The sequence below is a fragment of the Lepidochelys olivacea genome (assembly GCF_965140295.1).
Source record: "Lepidochelys olivacea isolate rLepOli2 genome assembly, chromosome: 1".
Taxonomy (NCBI): Eukaryota; Metazoa; Chordata; order Testudines; family Cheloniidae; genus Lepidochelys; species Lepidochelys olivacea.
The window spans coordinates 113,719,922-113,740,073 of NC_140411.1; the positions used below are offsets into that span (position 1 = coordinate 113,719,922).

At 42.7% G+C, this 20,152-nt stretch overlaps 1 protein-coding gene across 2 annotated transcripts in view; it reads right to left on the bottom strand.

Annotated features, from left to right (window-relative positions):
- The window catches only part of RASA3 (RAS p21 protein activator 3), a 262,533-nt gene that overhangs the window by 118,024 nt on the left and 124,357 nt on the right, over window positions 1-20,152 (bottom strand). For both annotated transcript variants that reach the window (XM_084627979.1, XM_084627978.1), the window contains exon 3: window positions 1,072-1,175. In XM_084627979.1, coding sequence (XP_084484105.1) covers window positions 1,072-1,175 — 104 coding nt within the window. The remainder of the gene's footprint in view (window positions 1-1,071; window positions 1,176-20,152) is intronic.

Consider the following 20,152-nt stretch of genomic DNA (forward strand, 5'->3'; position numbering starts at 1 on the left):
ATCCAATGAAGTGAGCTGTAGCTCATGAAAGGTTATGCTCAAATAAATCTGTTAGTCTCTAAGGTAACACAAGTACTCCTTTTCTCTTCGTGAATACAGACTAACACGGCTGCTACTCTGAAACTTGACCTCACTAGGTGGGTCTTCAGTGGCTCAGTCCTCCGGCCAAGACACACAGTCAAAATGGATGAACCCCTTCCAGAGCAGGGAAAGTCAAACAAACTGTCTGCCCTCACCAGGGTCTTCAGCCCCATCGCTAGCCCTTTAGAAGCCAGAATGAAGGGTGGGATTTAAAGAATCTTGTCCCCTTCTTGGAACTTAGACCACTTTGCTAGTGGCCAGTGGGGGAACGCAGAGTCACCCGTTCCAACTTCCTTGCATACAGCAGCCATGTACTGCTTCCTTTAATTAGTTACTGCTGCATTCCCTGGGCCTCTTCCCTCCTGCTCCCTTTACCTTCACCTGTTACCTTAGGGTTAAACTTGTCATGTCCTCTCACTCCCAGCTCTAGTAAATGCAGCCAGTTGAGCTCCTTTGGCCAGAGAAGAGCACCCTTTCTTGACCCTCTGGTCCCAGCCAGGAACTGACCAGCTAAAGCCCTGCAGCTGCTTTTATCTGAGCCTGCTGGGCTCTGACTGGCTGCTTCTACAAGGCCTCTCTAGGCAGGCTGGGAGGACCCATCTCTGCTGCTCCTTCCTGTGGCGGGGTGTAGCAAGAACCCAGCCCCTCCAGCAGGGATCCACAAAAGGCCACGTACATCCCATCACAAAGTCCTACATAAAATCAAGTGATTATAAATTATGTTGCTAACAATAATAATGCTGTAATACTTACTGTATATTTTGATTAAACTAATAATCTGCATTCCCCATCAACTTATTTGTATTTCCTAGCATATAATATATAGGAGACAACTTTTTTCTTTTGTGGTGTGTTTTTTTTAAATCACAATCACTATCATTAATGCCCATTCTAAGACCTGAATTCATATAGCTGCTTATAGTTTGATGAACATGGAAAATCCTGAACAATTACAACTACAATGAAAATAGGCATTTTATAAACACATACCTATGATGGAATCCCTTCGGAAAACATCTCTATCAAAAATGTAAAATGACAGGTGACGAAAACTCCGAGGAATTTCACAGTAAAAGTCTTCTCCATAGAAGGGGCTGGGGAAATAAGAAGAGTTAGTATTGGTATCTCAAAGTAGCAAGTTTGTTTTTACTTCATACCCTGAATGTTGACTACACTTGCCTTTGTTAGGCTGCAACTGTGTGTATGCACTAAGCTACATCTCCAGGCACTATATCACTTTGATTTATTCCATTATATATTAAATGCCCATGAAACAAAATTTTCCAGTGCATGACAAGGAACAGATATTTATTATTTGTACTGCAATAGCACCTAATGGCTGTAATCAAGGACCAGTGCCCCATTTAGTAGGTACACAATGACAAGATGGTTCCTGCCACAAAGAGTTTGCAATCTAAGTACAGTAAAAGCTGTTTTATCTGGCATGTTGGAGGAATGGGGGGTGCCGATAATTGAAAAATGCCAGTTAACTAAGTGGGAGAGAGTTTGGGTGTGGGAGGGGGCTTGGGGCGCAGGAGGGGGTGCAGGTTCCGGGGGGTGCTTACCTCGGGCAGCGCCCCGCAAGCCGTGACCTGTCCCAGCTGCTCCTAGGCGAAGGCGTGGCAGGTGGCTCTGAACGCTGCCTCCACAAATTCCATTGGCCAGGAAAAATAGCCAATGGGAGCTGCAGGGGTGGCATCTGTGGGCAGAGGCAGTGCGTAGAGCCACCTGCCATGCTTCGGCCTAGAAGTGGACAGGACAGGTTGCCGCTTGTGGGGAGCCTCCAGAGATGAGCAGCCCCCGGATCCAGCACCCCGCACCCTTTCCTGTGCCCTAAGCCCCCTCCTGCACCCAAACTCCCTCCCTAAGCCAGCACGCCACACCCCCTCCCACGCCCCAACCCCCTGCCAGCCCCACACCAAACAGACTATAAATGAACTTTCAATGAAGATCAGAAATGCTGGTTTATAGAGCTTTCTGGTTGGTGAAGTGCCAGATAAAACAGCTTGTACTGTATAAAACAAGAGGCAGACAGAAGAGTGAGCAAAAGTAACTGTGAGGAAGTTATAGACTATGTATTCTCCAATGCGCATTAAATCAACTCTTTGAACTAATTAATTAATTTAAAATGAAAACCTCACATCCAACTCCTCCATTTTCTCCAAACAAAAATCTCAAATCCAAAACTGATTAAGACAATTGATAGTAACTAAGCCTTTGAGGTGGATTTGTGATGTTTATTATCTATTAATACTGAATATCCATTTCCACCTGATTATGATATACAGAAGAATGATCTAGCTAGATCAACAGAAAAACAAATTATCTTTCCTACAGTTAGGTCAAATTCAACAATGGATAAAAATATCATTTTTAACATACAAATCTGTTTAGGGACGTAAATAGCTTCCCTTGAATCCTACTAGTTTAAACAGAGAAACACCTCAGACTTAATAGCAAACCTTTTTTTTTTTCTATCCAATTATATGGTTAAGGAATTGTGTATAAGAACTACAAGCATCTATCAACATTATTTGTGCCGTGACAGGTCTATCGTACTAACACAGATTTTTCACCCCGAGTCACTTAAACTCCATCCGCCCATTCAAATCTACTGAAGCATGAGTCATACTGACAGATGCAGCAAGCACTGCAGATGTAGACTTAAAAATAAATCACTAATTCTAATTAATAGGCTGAAAGCCAGTAGTTTTTCTGTTTAAACAGACCTCCCTTTTGTCCTGGCTGGGCACAAGACTGGGAGACGGATTCATTAAAGCTACAGTATAAAAAAAACCCTTCAACGGTATTCTGTTAAAAGATTTAATACTCATCTGAGTTATTAATAGTTCCTTACATTAACTTTCCATTTTTCTTGCATTTTATCAGCATATGTCATTCCCTTGGCTCTGTCAAGACACACATACATTGCTCCTATTATACACAGCAAAAGCATTTTAGGTCACTGCACACCTCTTTTGTTCACACTGCTGCCTAGAATGAAATAAATTTTTAACGGATTTCTATACTCTCTTAATAGACTTTTGGAGCTAGCCAGCAAGCCTCATTCATTATATAGCAAAACATGGTACTAAATGTCATTTTTAGTGAGAACATGACACAATGTATTAATTGTTAAAGTTATACATTATTATTCAGAAAAAACAATTGTTAAAAATCTATTTATAATAATATATGCTACAATGTTGAGAAATGTGTCCAAGATTAACGAATGAAGCCCACAGTACAGACTCGTAGAGCACTACTGTCGTTAAACATGGATCCTAAAGGCAGATTTCAGAAAACAAAAAATTACAGTACATCATTTGGTCCCTCTCCTGTCCAGTCTCCTCTGAACGTCAGCATCTGCTCCCATTTATTGTGTCTCAGACCCTGAGTATTTAAGGATTGTACTTGCATACACAGCTTCTAACTTCTAACTGCAAAAGGTGTTGCACACAATTCTTGGTGGCTCTACTCTTGAGTTGGACAATATTTACTTAGTAATGCCTTAGTTTAAGCAACTTTATAGATGTTATATATTTACTTTACTCACAGATCTGGTACCTTCCAACAAAGTTTACAACATGTACTTGCTGCATTGGCACTTTTCCATGTTAACTATGACAGCATGCCTCATCACTTTTGCCTGTTTTCCCTCTATGAAGAAACCTTATTTGATCTTCAGGAGTGTGATATGGTTTTTACAGATACAAAGCTTGAAATTTTGCACTAGCACAAACTTTTCTACCAAACTGAGCATTATGAACAGCTCTCCTAGCAGAATGGTTCCTAAGCGGGACCATAAGGCCCTATACCTGTAAACACTTATGCAGTTGACTTCAGCAGGACTACTCATGTGCACAAAGTTAAGTATGTATGACAGAGTTCAATGCCTAAGCATTAAAGTATCTAAGTTTCTCTGGAGAAATTCTGCTTGCTTTTTCTAGATGTACTAGTGAATCTATCCATAAAGTCTGTCCTTTCCTTCCCATAAAATACTGATACACATAATGGGCTGCACCACAAAAAAAAAAAAAAAAAAAAAAGACACTGAAGAGATGATACTTATTAACCTGGATTATATATCCATTTCTCCATTATAATTCCTAGATTACTGTGCCACCTGAAAGCCTGAAAGGTACAAATATGTCTTTTCCCATATTTATTGCACAGTCCTTAAACTCAGATTACCATTTGATACTTATAAAAATGTATTCAGGGACAGTAATTAGCCGCCCCCCAACCCCACCAAACAGACCTCCAATTGGACCAGCCAAACCACCATCATTTGAAGCAGTCAAGAATAGAAAAGACAACAGAGGAAACAACATATGGATGTGCACTGAACATTTCTGGAGAGTGGCCTTGAGAAAAAAGTCTTTAAAAACCTGTTTACAATACATGATGTTGGAAAAGAGCATAATGAAAGGGAGAAATGCGAAGGAAATGCAGTTAGCTATATTATAACTGAATCCTGTATCCACTACTGGACACGAGACTTACTTGCAGGAGTAGTCCCATTGAACTCATTCATGTGCCTCACAGTAAGCATTATTCTCATTAGTGTTTGCAGAATAGGGCCCTTATTTTATATTTTAGAAAACTCTGTTCAGTGCTTTCCTGGTTGTGGATTTTGAAGACAGTGTTTTACAATATCCTACTCCAACTCATTCAGATAGTGTATTTTTCCTATATTGTGCTTACTTTTAGAAATTAAAGGTGCATTTCTTAAACACTGCACGTATTTCCCAACTGATAATTAAGCAGCAAAACTTTAACTGCAAGAAAATGCACATTAAATCTAATCTGATTTTCCCCCTTCCCCTTGAGTGGTAGGGTGGCTTTGCAAAACAATATCTTCTTTCTGAAGGAATGAAAAGGAACTATACAACTGCTGTGTGCTTCCACTTAAATTGCAAGCTTATCCTTAATGTATCTCTTCAAACAGTGCCCACTTTGTCTCAAGCATGGACCTGAGGAGCAAGAGGTCACAGCAGTCAAACCCCATGATTTATTTCTCAAGCCAAACTGTCTTGAGCATCAGCCTCAGGGCTCGAGAAACCTCGTTCCAAAAAAACAAACTGCCTCCCCAAAACAAAAAAAGGCAATCCACCCTGTTTGCTGCACTAAATGCTTTTATTTGACAGAGAAATTAATAAAAGTCAGCAGCATCAAGTTACATAGCCCACCAAGAGACTGACAAATACTTCAAGAACAAATACCAGAATTATCCCAGCTAAAGATTCAGAGATCTGTCAGAATTTAATGAGTTCAACTTGAACTTCCAATTTTAAAAAAAATTCCCTGGTAGATTAGACCTACTCTCTCATTAGAAGATTTAATTTGGTGAAGAAAAGGGGGGAAGGGTGTAGTTTTTAAACATCAGAATAAGCATCAATATTTGCAAAAGGAAGCGTTTAAAGTATCAAAATAGCTTCTGATTCTTTTAAGTTTTGCAATGACAGCCAAGGGGATGGGGCATCGTAAACAGATTTGCAGCGACAGAAGCCATTGCATGCCCTCCTTTTTACCTGGCAGTCAGCATGAAATTAGCCTTCCTTAAAGTAGGTTTGAAAATGTTTACATTTCAGAAATCCTTTGGCACAGGATATTGATTTTAAAGTCCTTTAAATCGTTATTAATTTAACCTGCCTTGGGTTTTATTGTAAGGTGTCCCAGATACTTTGATAGACTGGTGTTCTATACATAGAAGAATAGAGCTTTTGAGTCCCTAGCCTCACAACTGCCACATCCAGCTGTTGACAGTAATTACTCCATAACTAAGGGTGAAGCGAATATCTCATAAGCAGATTCATTTTGAATACACCTCAGTTGTCGTCCCCCCCACCCCCATCTGATCTTCCTGATGTTTCATATGCCAATCTCAACTGTTGGAGAAACGTTGGAGCAGGAATCTTCACTGCATGATCTGGGCATGGAATGGGAGTCTGTGGGGAGGAGGAAGGGTAATTTTGAGGCAGGCAGGAGACTAGGGCAGGGGATGAAAGGGGGGAAATGACAGGAGACTGGAGGGCATGGAGAAAGACAAGGAAAGGCAGAGACTGTAAACACTTAACTTTAAAAATGGGTAACATATTGTAGCTTTTAAATCCCAAGGTTTTTAATCAAGAGAAAAGCTTCCCCTGTCCACCATCTTTTACTCCATATTCCACCCAGGTTTCATCATCTTCCCTTTCCCTCCCTCCCATAGACTTGCTAAAGCCCATGGGAGCGAAGCCCTTTGCTAGGCCTCATCAAGGCACAGCAGCACTCCTTTTCTGCAGCCCTTTTATGGCAACCTGATTCAGCAAGTGCTTTTCGGGCAATTACGCACGTGCTTAAGCACTTTCTTCAGTTGGAGACTTAATCCAATGAGTAACAGCAAAGTCAAATAAAAACTTTAAAAAAAAAGTGCAGCGCGATTTTCCTTAAAAATTAACAGTTAACGCTGGAGAAATATTATTTTCCTCAAAAAACATCTGTTTTAGTGCCCAAATGTGAATTAGTCTGGAAATAGTAAAGGAATCCTTCCTGTCCTCTTCCAAATACTACTTCACTCACCCACATCCAACTCAATTTACAGAAAGGTTTCCTATTCAAGATCCTATTTCTGATTATTACCTAGTCATTTTTTTATTTTGGCCTATCAGAGTAGCCAAGTGCCCAGTTTTTGACCGGAATGCCTGCTTGAGAAATGGCTGGCTCTGCACAGCTCCTGGAAGCGGCCGGCATGTCCCTCTGGCTCCTAGGCGCAGGGGTGGCCAGGGGGGCTTCGTGCGCTGCCCCTGCCCATGGTGCCAGCTCCACAGCTCCCATTGGCCTGGAACCATGGCCAATGGGAGCTGCAGGGGCAGCGCCTGAGGACAGGGCAGTGTGTAGAGCCTTCTGGCTGCCCCTGCACTTAGGAGCCAGAGGGACATGTCACCACTTCCTAGGAGCTGCCTAAGGTAAGTGCTGCTTCGAGCCTGCACCCCCCCCGTACCCCAACTGTGTCTCAGCCCTGAGCCCCCTCCTGCACCCAGACTCCCTCCCAGAGCCCACACCCTTTCTGCACCTCCACCCCCTGGGCCTCAGGCCAGAGCCCCCTTTCGCACCCTCCAACCAGAAGCCCTCAACACCCCTGCACCCCAACCCCAGCCCCAGCCCAGAGCTTCTTCCTAACTCCAGCCCCTTGGCTCTACCCTCCAGCCCAGAGCCCCGTCCTGCACCCCAAACCCGTCATCCCCAGCCCCATCCCAGAGCCCGCACCCCCAGCCAGAACCCTCCCCCTCTCACACCCCAATCCCCTACCCCAGCAAGTGAGTGAGGGTGGGGGAGAACGAGTGACAGAAGAAGGGGAGAGGGAGTGAGCAGCGGGCGGGGCAAGGGTGTTCGGATTTCTACAATCAAAGTTGGCAACCCTACCTAGCACATGTTTTTGCAAATTCCAGGGGAAAGATGTTAAGGAGCTGGACTGGGGTGGGGGCAAGGGGCAGTCAGGTGGAGTGAGTTTAAGCAATGAAAAATTATATAGGAGTAGATCCCATAACCATTTTCAAACATTCTGGTGATTTGGGTTTTTTAAAAGATGCAGGATTTTGTAATTACTTTTCAGTGTTAGCTAGACAGAACCATGTTCAACCTTAACTGTAAAAAAAAGTTTTGTTTGAAAAATACCTATTAAAAATCATCACAATCAATGTAAATTGAAGGAACAAGAGTATACAGACTGAATCACATAGACTAGAACCACTTCTTCAGTTTCAGATAATATTGCAAAACCCAGCATTTATTTCTCAACACTTGGGTTTGCAAAAGCAGTCTTGTTCTCATTTTGGCACTGATAGTTCAGTGGATGAAGAGAGAGGGTTGCAACATGAATAATAATGTAACTGCCCAAACCAAACCTCTTTGTATATAGATTTTTCTTCTCCTTTTAAACCTGCCTTTGTACTTGAAGTAAGGACCATTAACATGCTACAAAGAACTCTGCATCCTCTGACTATTCCAACTTGTTTAGAAAGACTGGATTCATCCTGCTGCATGAACTGAAGACCAGAGTTCACATCACAGTGTGAGTTGGAAGAAAAATAAATAGACTGAAGAGTCTACGAAAGGGTACTTGCCTGTTTCTGAACAATTCAGCATTTGGCTTATAAAATGTGCACAAATACTCTGCAACATTTCGTTAAGAGAGTGACGAGAGGAAAAAAAGATTCTTCAGAATACTTACATAAGACAATCAACAAGGGAATTGGAAGAACTCAAATTCTGATAAAGTTTGTGGTTGCTGCTACTGTAGAACTATAAGTTGAGATTCTGTAGGAGTAGCCAAAAGAGGCAGACAAAGGTTGCAGGGAATCTAAAACATTTGCAAAATACACCCATACTAGATCTGAAACTCAGAGTTCTGGCAGAATATATACAACTGGAAGCATATGGTTACATAAGAAATACAACTAAAACAAACCCACACAACTTAAGTCATTGTGAAAGTACAGATCCTCTTCTAATATCCATCCACTGTACATAAGCCACTTTTTCTCATAAGTAATTGGGCTGAAGGACCTGATAGGGAGTGCTGTGTCATGTGTTCAAGCACATATATCCATCAACAGAATCAGAACATTATTACTGTGTTAACTACATTAGATCCAGGGTGGAGGGTGGGGAGATTTTAGCTACAGATATAGTCTCATTTGGTGTAAACTATTTTCTACTACCCCCCTCATTTTTTTCTTAAAACTTCCTCAGCCTGTTCTTTTACTGATTTTATTTTGTGTGTGTATCTGGTGCCGTTACAGTCTCACCCTGCCAGCTCTGAACCCTATCCACTGACTGACATGCCTACCAAACACCAAAAATTCTCCCTTACCCATTTCTAGGGACCTTGTGACTCTTTCATCTGTCAAATTTCCTCCCCTCCCCCACAAATAGAAATACCCTTGTCTCATGGCATATTCAGCCTTTATCTGTACCCCCCTGACAAAGTGGAACTCAAGTTATAGATGTGTTTACTTTGTAGGAATTTCTCAGGTTCTTAACATAGTTACTCACATGGATAGCTTTCAATACTGATACGTATTCTCATTCATAAACCCCTCAGAGCCCTAATGTCCACCAGGCCTCCTCCCACTTCTGGCACTCTGTCCAGCTGTGTTACATGTCTTCCCCACAAAGTCTTGTGCACTCCCTGCCCCAATAATCTCTCATGAGCAGTCTGATTTTCCCCAAGCTCCACTCCCTGCAAGCTCCCTTACCACATTAAGCCTTTAAATGTTGATACACATCAATGATTAGATCCATCAATGTTGATACATATCAGTGTTTAAAAGCAAAATGTGGTAACTGAGTACAGGGCACGGTGGGGCCAGGCAGTGTGTCTAGAGGAGAGTACATTGAGGAGTGAGGCTGTTATGGGAACTGCAGTGGAGCAAACAGATAGGAGAGAAGCCGCTCTTAAAGTACTGCTTATGCCATTCGGTTCAAAGCCTCCTTCCCCGTGGCCTTTATGCTGGGCAGAGCTCCGTGTTTCACAAAGGCAGGTGGGCAGCACTGGAACATCTAAGGTGCTGATGTATCCAAGTAATTCTATCAGCTAATCTTGGCATATCCCCAAAGTAAGTGGAACAACTATGTATGTAAAATTTGAGAAGTGGCTTGTGTCCAACACATCCGAATGCGAGAGAGAAGTATGGAGTTTGTGGTGGTTTAGTTAGAGGAACACAAATAAATGTGAGGAAAACAAAGCAAAGTAAGTATTTTAAGACGATATCAGCAAACATTAAATATTTTATTAAAAATTAGGGCATCTATATAGTTGGTTAGCGCACAGCATGCTAGAGTCTAAACCTACCATGCATTAGCCTGTCACATGTTATCTGGCTGCATGGGATACTGCTACCATACACTACAAGTTCCATACTGTGCTTTGACATACTGCTGCTCCAAACAGTGTGGACAAGCTTTCATACAGAACAGTAACTCTTTGCAAGACTGAATTTATCAAATTTAGTAACTAAGTTCAGTTGGCAAAGCGTGAAACAAAGGAACTTTATTCTTGTGTTAAATTCAAGTACCCTTAAACTATGGAGTTGCTACAGACTTCTCCTTAATATTGTGGTCTTGCCACTGCGAGGCTGTATCAGTATTTTCTGTTTTACAGGGTCAGTACCTCGGTGTGTCTCAGATTTTTCCAGAAGGGAGTTAAATTAAGATTGCAAGGGCAATGTCCACTCCAGTATTTTTGAACTTGAGTGTGCTTGACTTTGTAGCCTTTTAATCCTTTATGTATTTTCCTAATTTTGATGTTTTTTTAATAGTTTTGTTTAATGTTAATTAAGGTTGCTGTCATCAATAAAGTCTATTGTTTGTGAATATGTATTATACATTCACACAAATGTAAGTATTATGTGGTTGACACTTTACCTCCTCGCCAAAGTTTAGGGACAGTAGACTCAAGGCTCAGGTGGTTTATTTTCCCTTACATTCAGTTTTTGATCACTCTGTCCAAGGTGTGAAAAATTCCTGTCAAGTAGTAAAGAGCACTAAAGGATCATGGAGCCAAGATACCTGATCCACCTTACTGAAGCACACCAACCATTTAACTCTTCTTCACACAGCTCTACTTTTACTGGTACCATTGAAACACATTTAGAAATGTCACATTCCCTTTACCTAAGATTTGAGAAGCTGTCTTGATTTTTCTGTTGCAGCTGATACTGTCCTTTAAGCGAATGGAAACATCTGATGCAAGCAAAGGCAACATCAATCTTAAGGACAACAAAATTAAAAGTGCAGTCTCTATCCTGGCTCGGTGTGGAGGGGAGACCTAAGGGGGAGGGCCATGTTAGAGAGAGAGCCCAGCCTGCACTGGCTGCTACCCTGGAGCTTGACTCTCAGAAGTGGGGTTTCTGCCTTTGATGTTGCCCTGCTCCACTTGTTTAGAATTCAGCACTTCCAAAATGCACCATTTCTGCATTCTCTATGGACAGAATCCCTCTTCTCAGCACCCGCAGGGAACCAGCTACTGGGCAGGGTTGCAGCCTGCTACTTTGTGAAAAAGAGGGCAGCTAGATGCAGGAAGTGAGACAGGAAATGAGACAGGGGTGAAGGCAATGGGGTCTGAGGCCCTCAACCCCAGCTTGCTACCTTTAGGTGACCCCCACCCACGAGCTTAATGCTCCTTTGGGGCTAGATCCAGCTCCTGCCACTGATGTGAGGGCCCTCGGCTGCCACGCTGGGAGCAGCTCTGCGTGCTGAGAGTCTGGTGGTATTGGACAATTCCGGGGCAGGTCCCCGCAGCCTGAAGGCCTTGTGCGGAGGGAGCTCTAGGAGGAAAGGACCCACCAGCTAGGTTTGTCCCAGTCCTCTCCCCAGAGTTTCCCTGGGAAGCTTGAATTCCCCCCAGACCCTTACCCCCACCTTCTTGTTTAGTGACAAGGGGCGCATGCTAGGAAGGGGAGACCCAGTGGGAGGTGCAACTTGCATGATGCAGAGACTCTCCCTGAGCCCCTTACCCTGCTCTGTTGATACGCAGCACCATCCCAAGCCCTCCAATCAGTCCCCTTTGGGGCTGGGCTGGGCCTCCAGCTCTGTGATCCTGCCTGGGAGCTGGATCAGGGCTGGCCATGATTGCATGGGAGCATTACAACAGCAGCCTTGGCCAGCCTGCACCCTCAAGCCCCCGGGCCAGTGGGGAGTGTAGGCAGACCCCCACACCGTGTACCCCAACACCTCCACTCTGGCCTGAGGTCCTTCCCCAGTTGGGTTGGCTCCAGGAAGCTGGTCTAACAGAGCAGGTGTGCTGTTGCTGAAAGATCCAGCACACTTGTTCAGGTCAATGTGAAGATTGTGGACAGCCCCATAACCTCAGGGCACCAGACCTTCTCAGCCCCAGATGTGGCAGGGGTCTGATCTGGGGAAGAGGTGCATCCTTGACTCAGTGCCTGCGTGGCTCTGGCTGCCAAGGGGGCATAGGTGGGAGGTGCCTGCAGGAAGGAGGCAGGGAGTGACAGCTCTGGTGCATGAGGCTGGTCCTGGCTGGCTCCCCACTCTGGCCCACTGGCTATCATGGCATTCCACCAGTGTCACATGACATGACTATGTGTAGACAGGGTCATCCTGCCCCACTCCCTTCCTGGTCCTGTCAGATGTAGGGCTTCACCAGTCAAGCTGGGCTGAGAGCTTTGGGGGTTGGGGGGGGGAGAAAGGGGGGCTGAGCCCCCTCTAGTCCTAGCCACCCTCTACCTAGGAGGTATCTCCACTCCTTCTGCTTCTTCCAGTCAGGCACTGGAAAGCTGTCCTAGTAGGAACTTTAAATCTTTGATTCACTATAATACAACAGGTTTTGATGCCGAGAGGTTGACTGGTGGAAATGATGTAAAATTCTTGACAATGATTTACTGGTCCCACCTGACTTACAGAAATAAGTGTTAGATATCCCCAGTGCCCACTAACCTGGCTGCTCAAGTTTTTGAGGGGAATTTAGTGCTATTGAAAGGTGTAGTAAATATTGTTACTGGCCTTGTGATTAAGGCACTGGCCTGGGAAGCAAGAGGTCTAGATTGTGTGCGACACTGGGTAAATCACAACCTCTGTGCCTCAACTCCCCATCTGGGAAATGGGGATAACAAGGTTTCCTTTCCCGACCCCGTTAGCTGTTTAGACTGTACGCTCTTCAAGGCAGGGACTCTCTTGCTATGTACAATGGGGTTTATTGGTTGGGGCTTCTAAGCGCTACTGTAATACATGTAATAAACCAGTGTCTCTCCAACTTTCCAAACTATTGTACCCCTTTTAGGAGTCTGATTTGTCTTGCGTACCCCAATTTTCACCTCATTTAAAAATTACTTGCTTACAAAATCAGACACAGAAATACAAGTGTCACAGCACACTTTTACTGACAAATTGCTTACTTTCTCATATTTACCATATACACCTCTACCCCGATAGAACGCGGTCCTCGGGAGCCAAAAAATCTTACCACATTATAGATGAAACCACGGTATATCAAACTTGCTTTGGCCTCGAGCATTTCCATTATTAATAGTCACTTCCTGCCCCCGACTTACCCCTCAGAACCCCCAACCCATCCAACACCCCCCCGCTCCTTGTCCCGACTACCCCCTCCAGAGACCCCCGCACCTAATCACCCCTCCCAAGACCCCACCCCCTATTTAAGCCCCCCTGCTCCTTGTCTCCTGACCGCCCCCTCCAGAGACTGCCCACGTCCCTAATTACCCCCAGGATCCCACCCCCTACCCAACCCCCCTGCTCCCTGTCCCCTGATTGCCCCGACCCCTATCCACACCACTGCCCCCTAACAGGCCCCCGGGACTCCCACCCCCTATCCAATGCCCCTGTTCCTCGTCCCCTGACCGCCCCGTCCCCAGAACCTCCGAACCATCCAACCCCTCCCCCCCCGCTCCCTGTCCCCTGACCACCCCCTGAGACCCTCTGCCCCTTATCCAACCCCTTCGCCCCGGCCCGGCACCCTTAACATGCTGCTCAGAGCAGCATGTCGGAGCCAGACACGCTGATTCGTCGGAGCGCACAGCCCCACCCCCCAGAGCACTGCTTTACCGTGTTATATCTGAATTCATGTTATGTTGGGTCACGTTATATCGGGGTAGAGGTGTAATTATAAAATAAATCAACTGGAATGTAAATATTGTACTTACATTTCAATGTATAGTATATAGAGCAGTGTATATAATTGTATGAAATTCTAGTTTGTACTGACTTTGCTAGAGCTTTTTATATAGTTTGTTGTAAAACTAGGCAAATATCTAGATAAACTGATGTACCCCTGGTTGAGAACCACTGTGATAAACCACCTCCACATCAGTGAAGTTACCATTCAAGTAATTAGCTAAAAAAAGACACATGCAAAGTTCCTCACTATACAAAATGAAATGTTTCATCCATGTTTCAATTTTAAACCCTTTCATGTATATACAGAGTATATGAAAACACAGCTGGAAAAAATACAGGTTCCCTCAGTGCAAGGAAACCTGAATTAGAAGACATTGGTGTAGATATGGCATTTTCCTGTCATATTCTCGGCAGACTTTATTGAATTAAGATTTAGTATTTTACGGATCCATTGTATTAAATGAATGGTTTATGTATTATTGAGGGCTGGGATTGTATATAACCTTTCAAAAGGGAGAAATGTGACAGATGTGGAACCTGGGGGTTCAAAAGATTATACTGAACAATGTACCAGACAAGAATACACTGAATGCATCCGATGAAGTGAGCTGTAGCTCATGAAAGCTTATGCTCAAATAAATTGGTTGGTCTCTAAGGTGCCACAAGTACTCCTTTTCTTTTTGCGAATACAGACTAACACGGCTGCTACTCTGAAACCAGGCAAGAATGGTGTTTTGGAACAAAAAGTGTTAAGTCATTTTCCCGGGGAATATCTAGGGGGAAGCGAATGCAAATTCTCCACCTCCAATTATGCAAAACCACAGCCTTTTGAAGCTTCGCCCTGAGGAGTGGCCCATTGTCTGCTGATCACCTGTTACCTGACGCCAAGGTCAAAGGCCCAATCTGAAAAAAGGAAAGACTGAACTATTCATAGCTGGTCTGGTTCTGAATCTGAGACAGCCATGAAATTGTAACTGTGTGCGTGTTGAGGGGAGAACAGTTATGGGTTTTGAAAGACTGACACCTACCAGAGTCCAAAGCTGGAGTTCAGGGTGAGGTCTGGTAAGCTTTTTAACATATGTGTAAACAAAATGTTTAATATCTTTTTTCTGTAACGCTTTCAACTTAAGAATAAACATGCTTACTTATGAAGAGCTGTATGGTAACTTATAATTGCAGGCAATTACACTGTTCATAACTTCTGCAGAGAAAACAAAGAGCAGGTGCTGGCCCTTTAGATGTTTTGGCTTGCTAGGGATATCACAGTGTAGGCAGAGAACTGTGCAGCCTGGAAAACCCCTGGTCTCAAGGGAGAGACACTTGGACTTTGCCCAAAGGAGGTGATAGCTAAGGAGCTGGGATGCCTTCAAAGGAGCAATACAGGTGCAATTGCTCTGAACTGCGACAATTGTTTCAGGGTGACAGGTGTATTCAACTTTATGCATATGCACCCCTCCCCCAACTGTTCTAATATTTCACAGATAATTGTAAAAAAAAAACCATAGGTCAAACAGGAAACAGTTTGTCATTTAACAGTCACAGTTCGATAAAAATTTTAAAACAGAGGTTTTCACTTCTTTGCTAAATTGAAAAAACTGCATTCAAAGGTTTAAATGATCAATAAAAGGTGAGGAGAGATGTAATTTTTGTGATTTGCTTTCATGGGTTGCAATACCCAAGACTCTGTTACTCAGACTGTCCAAGTTTTGACAACGAGCCCAACCAAAACATTAGAAATTGAGAATGGGAGCCAGAGTTGAAACGCTGATTTAATATTTAAATGTTAAGCCTCATCATAGGCTTACAGGAAATAGTTTGCAACAAATCTAGTGGGGAGGTAAGCATATGCATCTTATTTATTCGGAACTGAACACAACCACCCATATCATTAGTGGTTGCCTTAGCCACACATTAACATCTAATTTATATGCGTTGGATCCCATAGCTCCCTCAAAACTTTGACAAGATGCCATTAACCTTCAAACTGCATGAAGGGCTATGACAGATGAAAACAACCTGCTGCACACAAGGCTGACAATGGTTCCAATAGGTGTAAGTAAGCAGTGCACACTTCCTAGAAGATGATCTGCCCACCTCCAGAAAAAGAACTAGACCTTCAACTCCTGCTGACTTTGACACACCCTTTTGTGGCAGCCATTAATCCATTCCTGTCCAGTGCTGCTGGCCCAGTGCCAATCTTGGATGAACAACAGCGTATCAAGACCAACAGCTATGTCCTTGCAGAGCGGCAGCAACTCTGGGATAGAGAGACAGGCAAGCTGATGAATTTCAGAAGCCCTAATTTACATCCACCTGTTTGTAACCTGGAAAGCAAATCCTAACTAGGCTTAACAGGCTACTCACTGGACTGGTCAGAGTGACTACCACAATGCAGAAATTTTGGCATAGCTCCATCTTACCAGGGTGATTACGGGGCAGCACTGCACATGAGCAAACATGTGGTGGAGGAATGCATAGTTAAAAGACTGGAGGGTGGACTGCAACCCCTCCCCCAGTGATGCAGCAGTTAGATAGCTGAACAATCTAGATACTGACTTGTGACACATATGAAAGAAGCAGCAATTTGTACAAACAGAGGCACTGTAAAGACATTGTTAAAAACAGTTTCTTTCTTGAATTTATTTTATTTATTCACTTATTGGGAGAATGTTCAAGGATGAAGGACAAATCCAACTGGCAGCAGATCGTAGAGGTAGGAGGGTGTTGTGATAGTCAGGAGGGATGCTCTTATGAAACAGACAAACAAAAGCAGTAGCATGCTGTCATAAATATAAAGGGAAGGGTAAACCCCTTTGAAATCCCTCCTGGCCAGGGGAAAGCTTCTCTCACCTGTAAAGGGTTAAGAAGCTAAAGGTAACCTCGCTGGCACCTGACCAAAATGACCAATGAGGAGACAAGATACTTTCAAAAGCTGGGAGGAGGGAGAGAAACAAAGGGTCTGTGTGTCTGTCTATATGCTGGTCTTTGTCGGGGATAGACCAGGAATGGAGTCTTAGAACTTTTAGTAAGTAATCTAGCTAGGTATGTGTTAGATTATGATTTCTTTAAATGGCTGAGAAAAGAATTGTGCTGAATAGAATAACTATTTCTGTCTGTGTATCTTTTTTGTAACTTAAGGTTTTGCCTAGAGGGGTTCTCTATGTTTTTGAATCTAATTACCCTGTAAGATATCTGCCATCCTGATTTTACAGGGGGGATTTCTTTATTTCTTTTTACTTCTATTTTTATTAAAAGTCTTCTTGTAAGAAACTGAATACTTTTTCATTGTTCTCAGATCCAAGGGTTTGGGTCTGTGGTCACCTATGCAAATTGGTGAGGCTTTTTATCCAACATTTCCCAGGAAAGGGGGGGTGCAAGTGTTGGGAGGATTGTTCATTGTTCTTAAGATCCAAGGGTCTGGGTCTGTAGTCACCTAGGCAAATTGGTGAGGCTTTTTACCAAACCTTGTCCAGGAAGTGGGGTGCAAGGTTTTGGGAAGTATTTTGGGGGGGAAGGACGCGTCCAAACAGCTCTTCCCCAGTAACCAGTATTAGTTTGGTGGTGGTAGCGGCCAGTCCAAGGACAACGGGTGGAATATTTTGTACCTTGGGGAAGTTTTGACCTAAGCTGGTAAAGATAAGCTTAGGAGGTTTTTCATGCAGGTCCCCACATCTGTACCCTAGAGTTCAGAGTCGGGGAGGAACCTTGACACATGCCTTTACCCACCCTCAAAAAGAGATGGAGCTAAAGGTAGACGCTAGCTGACATGGTCAAGGGGGAAGAAAGGCTATTCCGGGACACAGGAGGAAAGCAAGAAAAGCCAAGAGCTGACTTGGAAGTAGAGGTTCCTTGGTCAACACTTCAGGATGAAAGGATTGTAGTTTCCCATGAGCACACTAACCTGCTGATTTCAGACTGGCTTTAGCCTACCACTTTAATTTAAATATGTCTAAAGACAGATGGAAAGTTGTTATTCCTATAACATAAAGGCTTATTTTCTCAATGGAAAATAATTATTGGATTAATCCAGTGAAATGACGTCAACTAAAACAGTAAGCCCTCCTGTGAAGTGGTTTAATGATCATCCAAGAGAAAAAAAACCCACCACCACCTGTGTAATTCTTAGTTCTGAGTAACAAGGTTACACTTGCTTGAATCAGGACAGAAATTAAGTGACAATTGCAAAATTACTTTCGTAAAACTATTTCAAGCTTTAGACGTGGCAAATTCTTAATTACAGCAAGAACTTTAGACAGCAACTTTATGTCATTCATTACTAACCAAATCCATTAAACTGGAAGGTGCTAACAGCTTCATGATAAAACACAATTGTCCTAACTATATGTGGCCATCAATCTACAATCTGTGAGGGTCAAAATCTACACTATACATTTTGCATCTCAGTCTCTCTTGCCCCATTGCAGAACACAAAGATCCAAAATAAAGTCACAAGAAAAATATTAAGTGCAGAAATCTTAAAATTATGTGGGCTAGTATTAAGTAATTTGAGAGGACAAATTCTAGGAAAATCAATAGGCCTTGTGCTCCTAAATCAGTTAGGCACTTTTGAAAGTCACACCTATTATCTATAATCTCAAGAGCTAAACGACTGAATATTTCCAATGTAAATGTTTCACATTTAAAATCAAGACTGAATGTTTTTCTAAAAGCTATACTGCAGGAATTTTGAAGTTTGATGGCATATTTTATACAAGGGGTCAGACTAGATGATCATAATGATCCCTTCTGGCCTTAGAATCTATGAATATGATAACAGGAGAAGTTTACTTTAGAATTTACTACCTAACTCTGATTCCATCACTGACTTACACGTTAAATATACTTATGCAGCCCCCTCCACCCAGTTCTCTTTTTTTTAACTATAAGGTGACCAGAAATTTATTTTGTGGGGAAGGAAATCCCTTTTTCCACAAAGTACACACATGCCTCAGTTTGAGTGATCATGGGTTAATTTGGTGTAAACTAGATGGAAGGATAAGCAAAAATATGTCTGCCACAAAGGTCCTTGATTTCAAAAAGACAAACTTTAAAAAAATTCATGGAATTAGTTAGGGAGTTGAACTGGACTGAAGAATCAAAGGATCTGAATGGAGAGGAGGCTTGGAATTACTTTAATTCAAAGTTTTAAAAACTGTCTGAAGCCTGCATCTCAAGGAAAAGGAAAAAAATTGTAGAGAAGGGTTGTAGACTAATCTGGATGAACAAGAGTCTCAAATGTTATTAAAAGAAAGCAGAAGGCCTATAAGGAATGGAAGAAGGGCTGGATGAGCAAGGAAAGCTACCTCTTAGAGGTCAGAAAACATAGGGAAAAAAAGCCAAAAAGCCATTAAAACCGTTAGTAAGAGGTTTTTTAGACAAATAAAAAGGAAACATGGAAAGAAGAAGTGAGACTGCTAAATGCTGAGCATGGGGTAGAAATTAAAGATAATCTAGGTATGATCCAACACCTAAACAAATATTTTGCCTCAGTTTTTAATATGGATAATGAGGAGGCTTGGAGAGAGTAGCAGGATGGCTAATGTGAACAAAGATATGAAAGAAGAAATTACCACATCCAGGGTGGAAGCTAAACTCAATTATCTTACTGGTACCTAAATTGGGAGGACTGGATAATGTCCGCCCTAAAATATTAAAGGAACTAGCACGTGAAATTGCAAGCCTAATAGCAAGGATTTTTAATGAATCTGTAAACTTGAGGGTCATACTTATGACTGGAGAACTGCAAATACAGTATCTATATTTAAGAAAGATTAAAAAGTGATCCAGGAAACTACAGGCCCATTAGTTGACCTCAGTTGTATGCAAGGTCTTAGAAAATATTTTGAAAGACAGAGTAAAGGACATAGAAGTAAATGGTAATTGTGATTAAAACAAAACAAAAACAAAACATTGTTTTACAAAAGGTAGATCATGCAAGACCAATATGATCTCTTTCTTTGAGAAGATAACATATTTTCTAGGAAATGCAGTAGATCTAATCTACCAAGATTTCAGTAAAGCATTTGATACAGTTCCACATGGGAAATTATTTGCTGAATTGGAGAAGATGAGAATTCATACAAGAATCAAAAAGTAGGTAAAGAACTGGTTACAGGGGAGACTATAACAGGTCATACTGAAAGGTGAACTGTCAGACCGGAGGGAGGTTACTAGTGGAGTTCCTCAAGGACTGGTCTTGGGACCAATCTTATTTAACATTTTCTTTAATGACCTTGTCACAAAAAGTAGGATTGTGCTAATAAAATTTGAAGATGACAAAGTTGGGAGGTATTGGGGAGGACTGGAATATCATACTAGAAGATGTGGAGGACTTTGAAAACTGGCATAATAGGAACAGGATGAAATTTAAGAGGGTAAAGGTCAAGATCATGCACTGAGGGACTAACAACAAGAATTTCTGCTACAAGCAAAA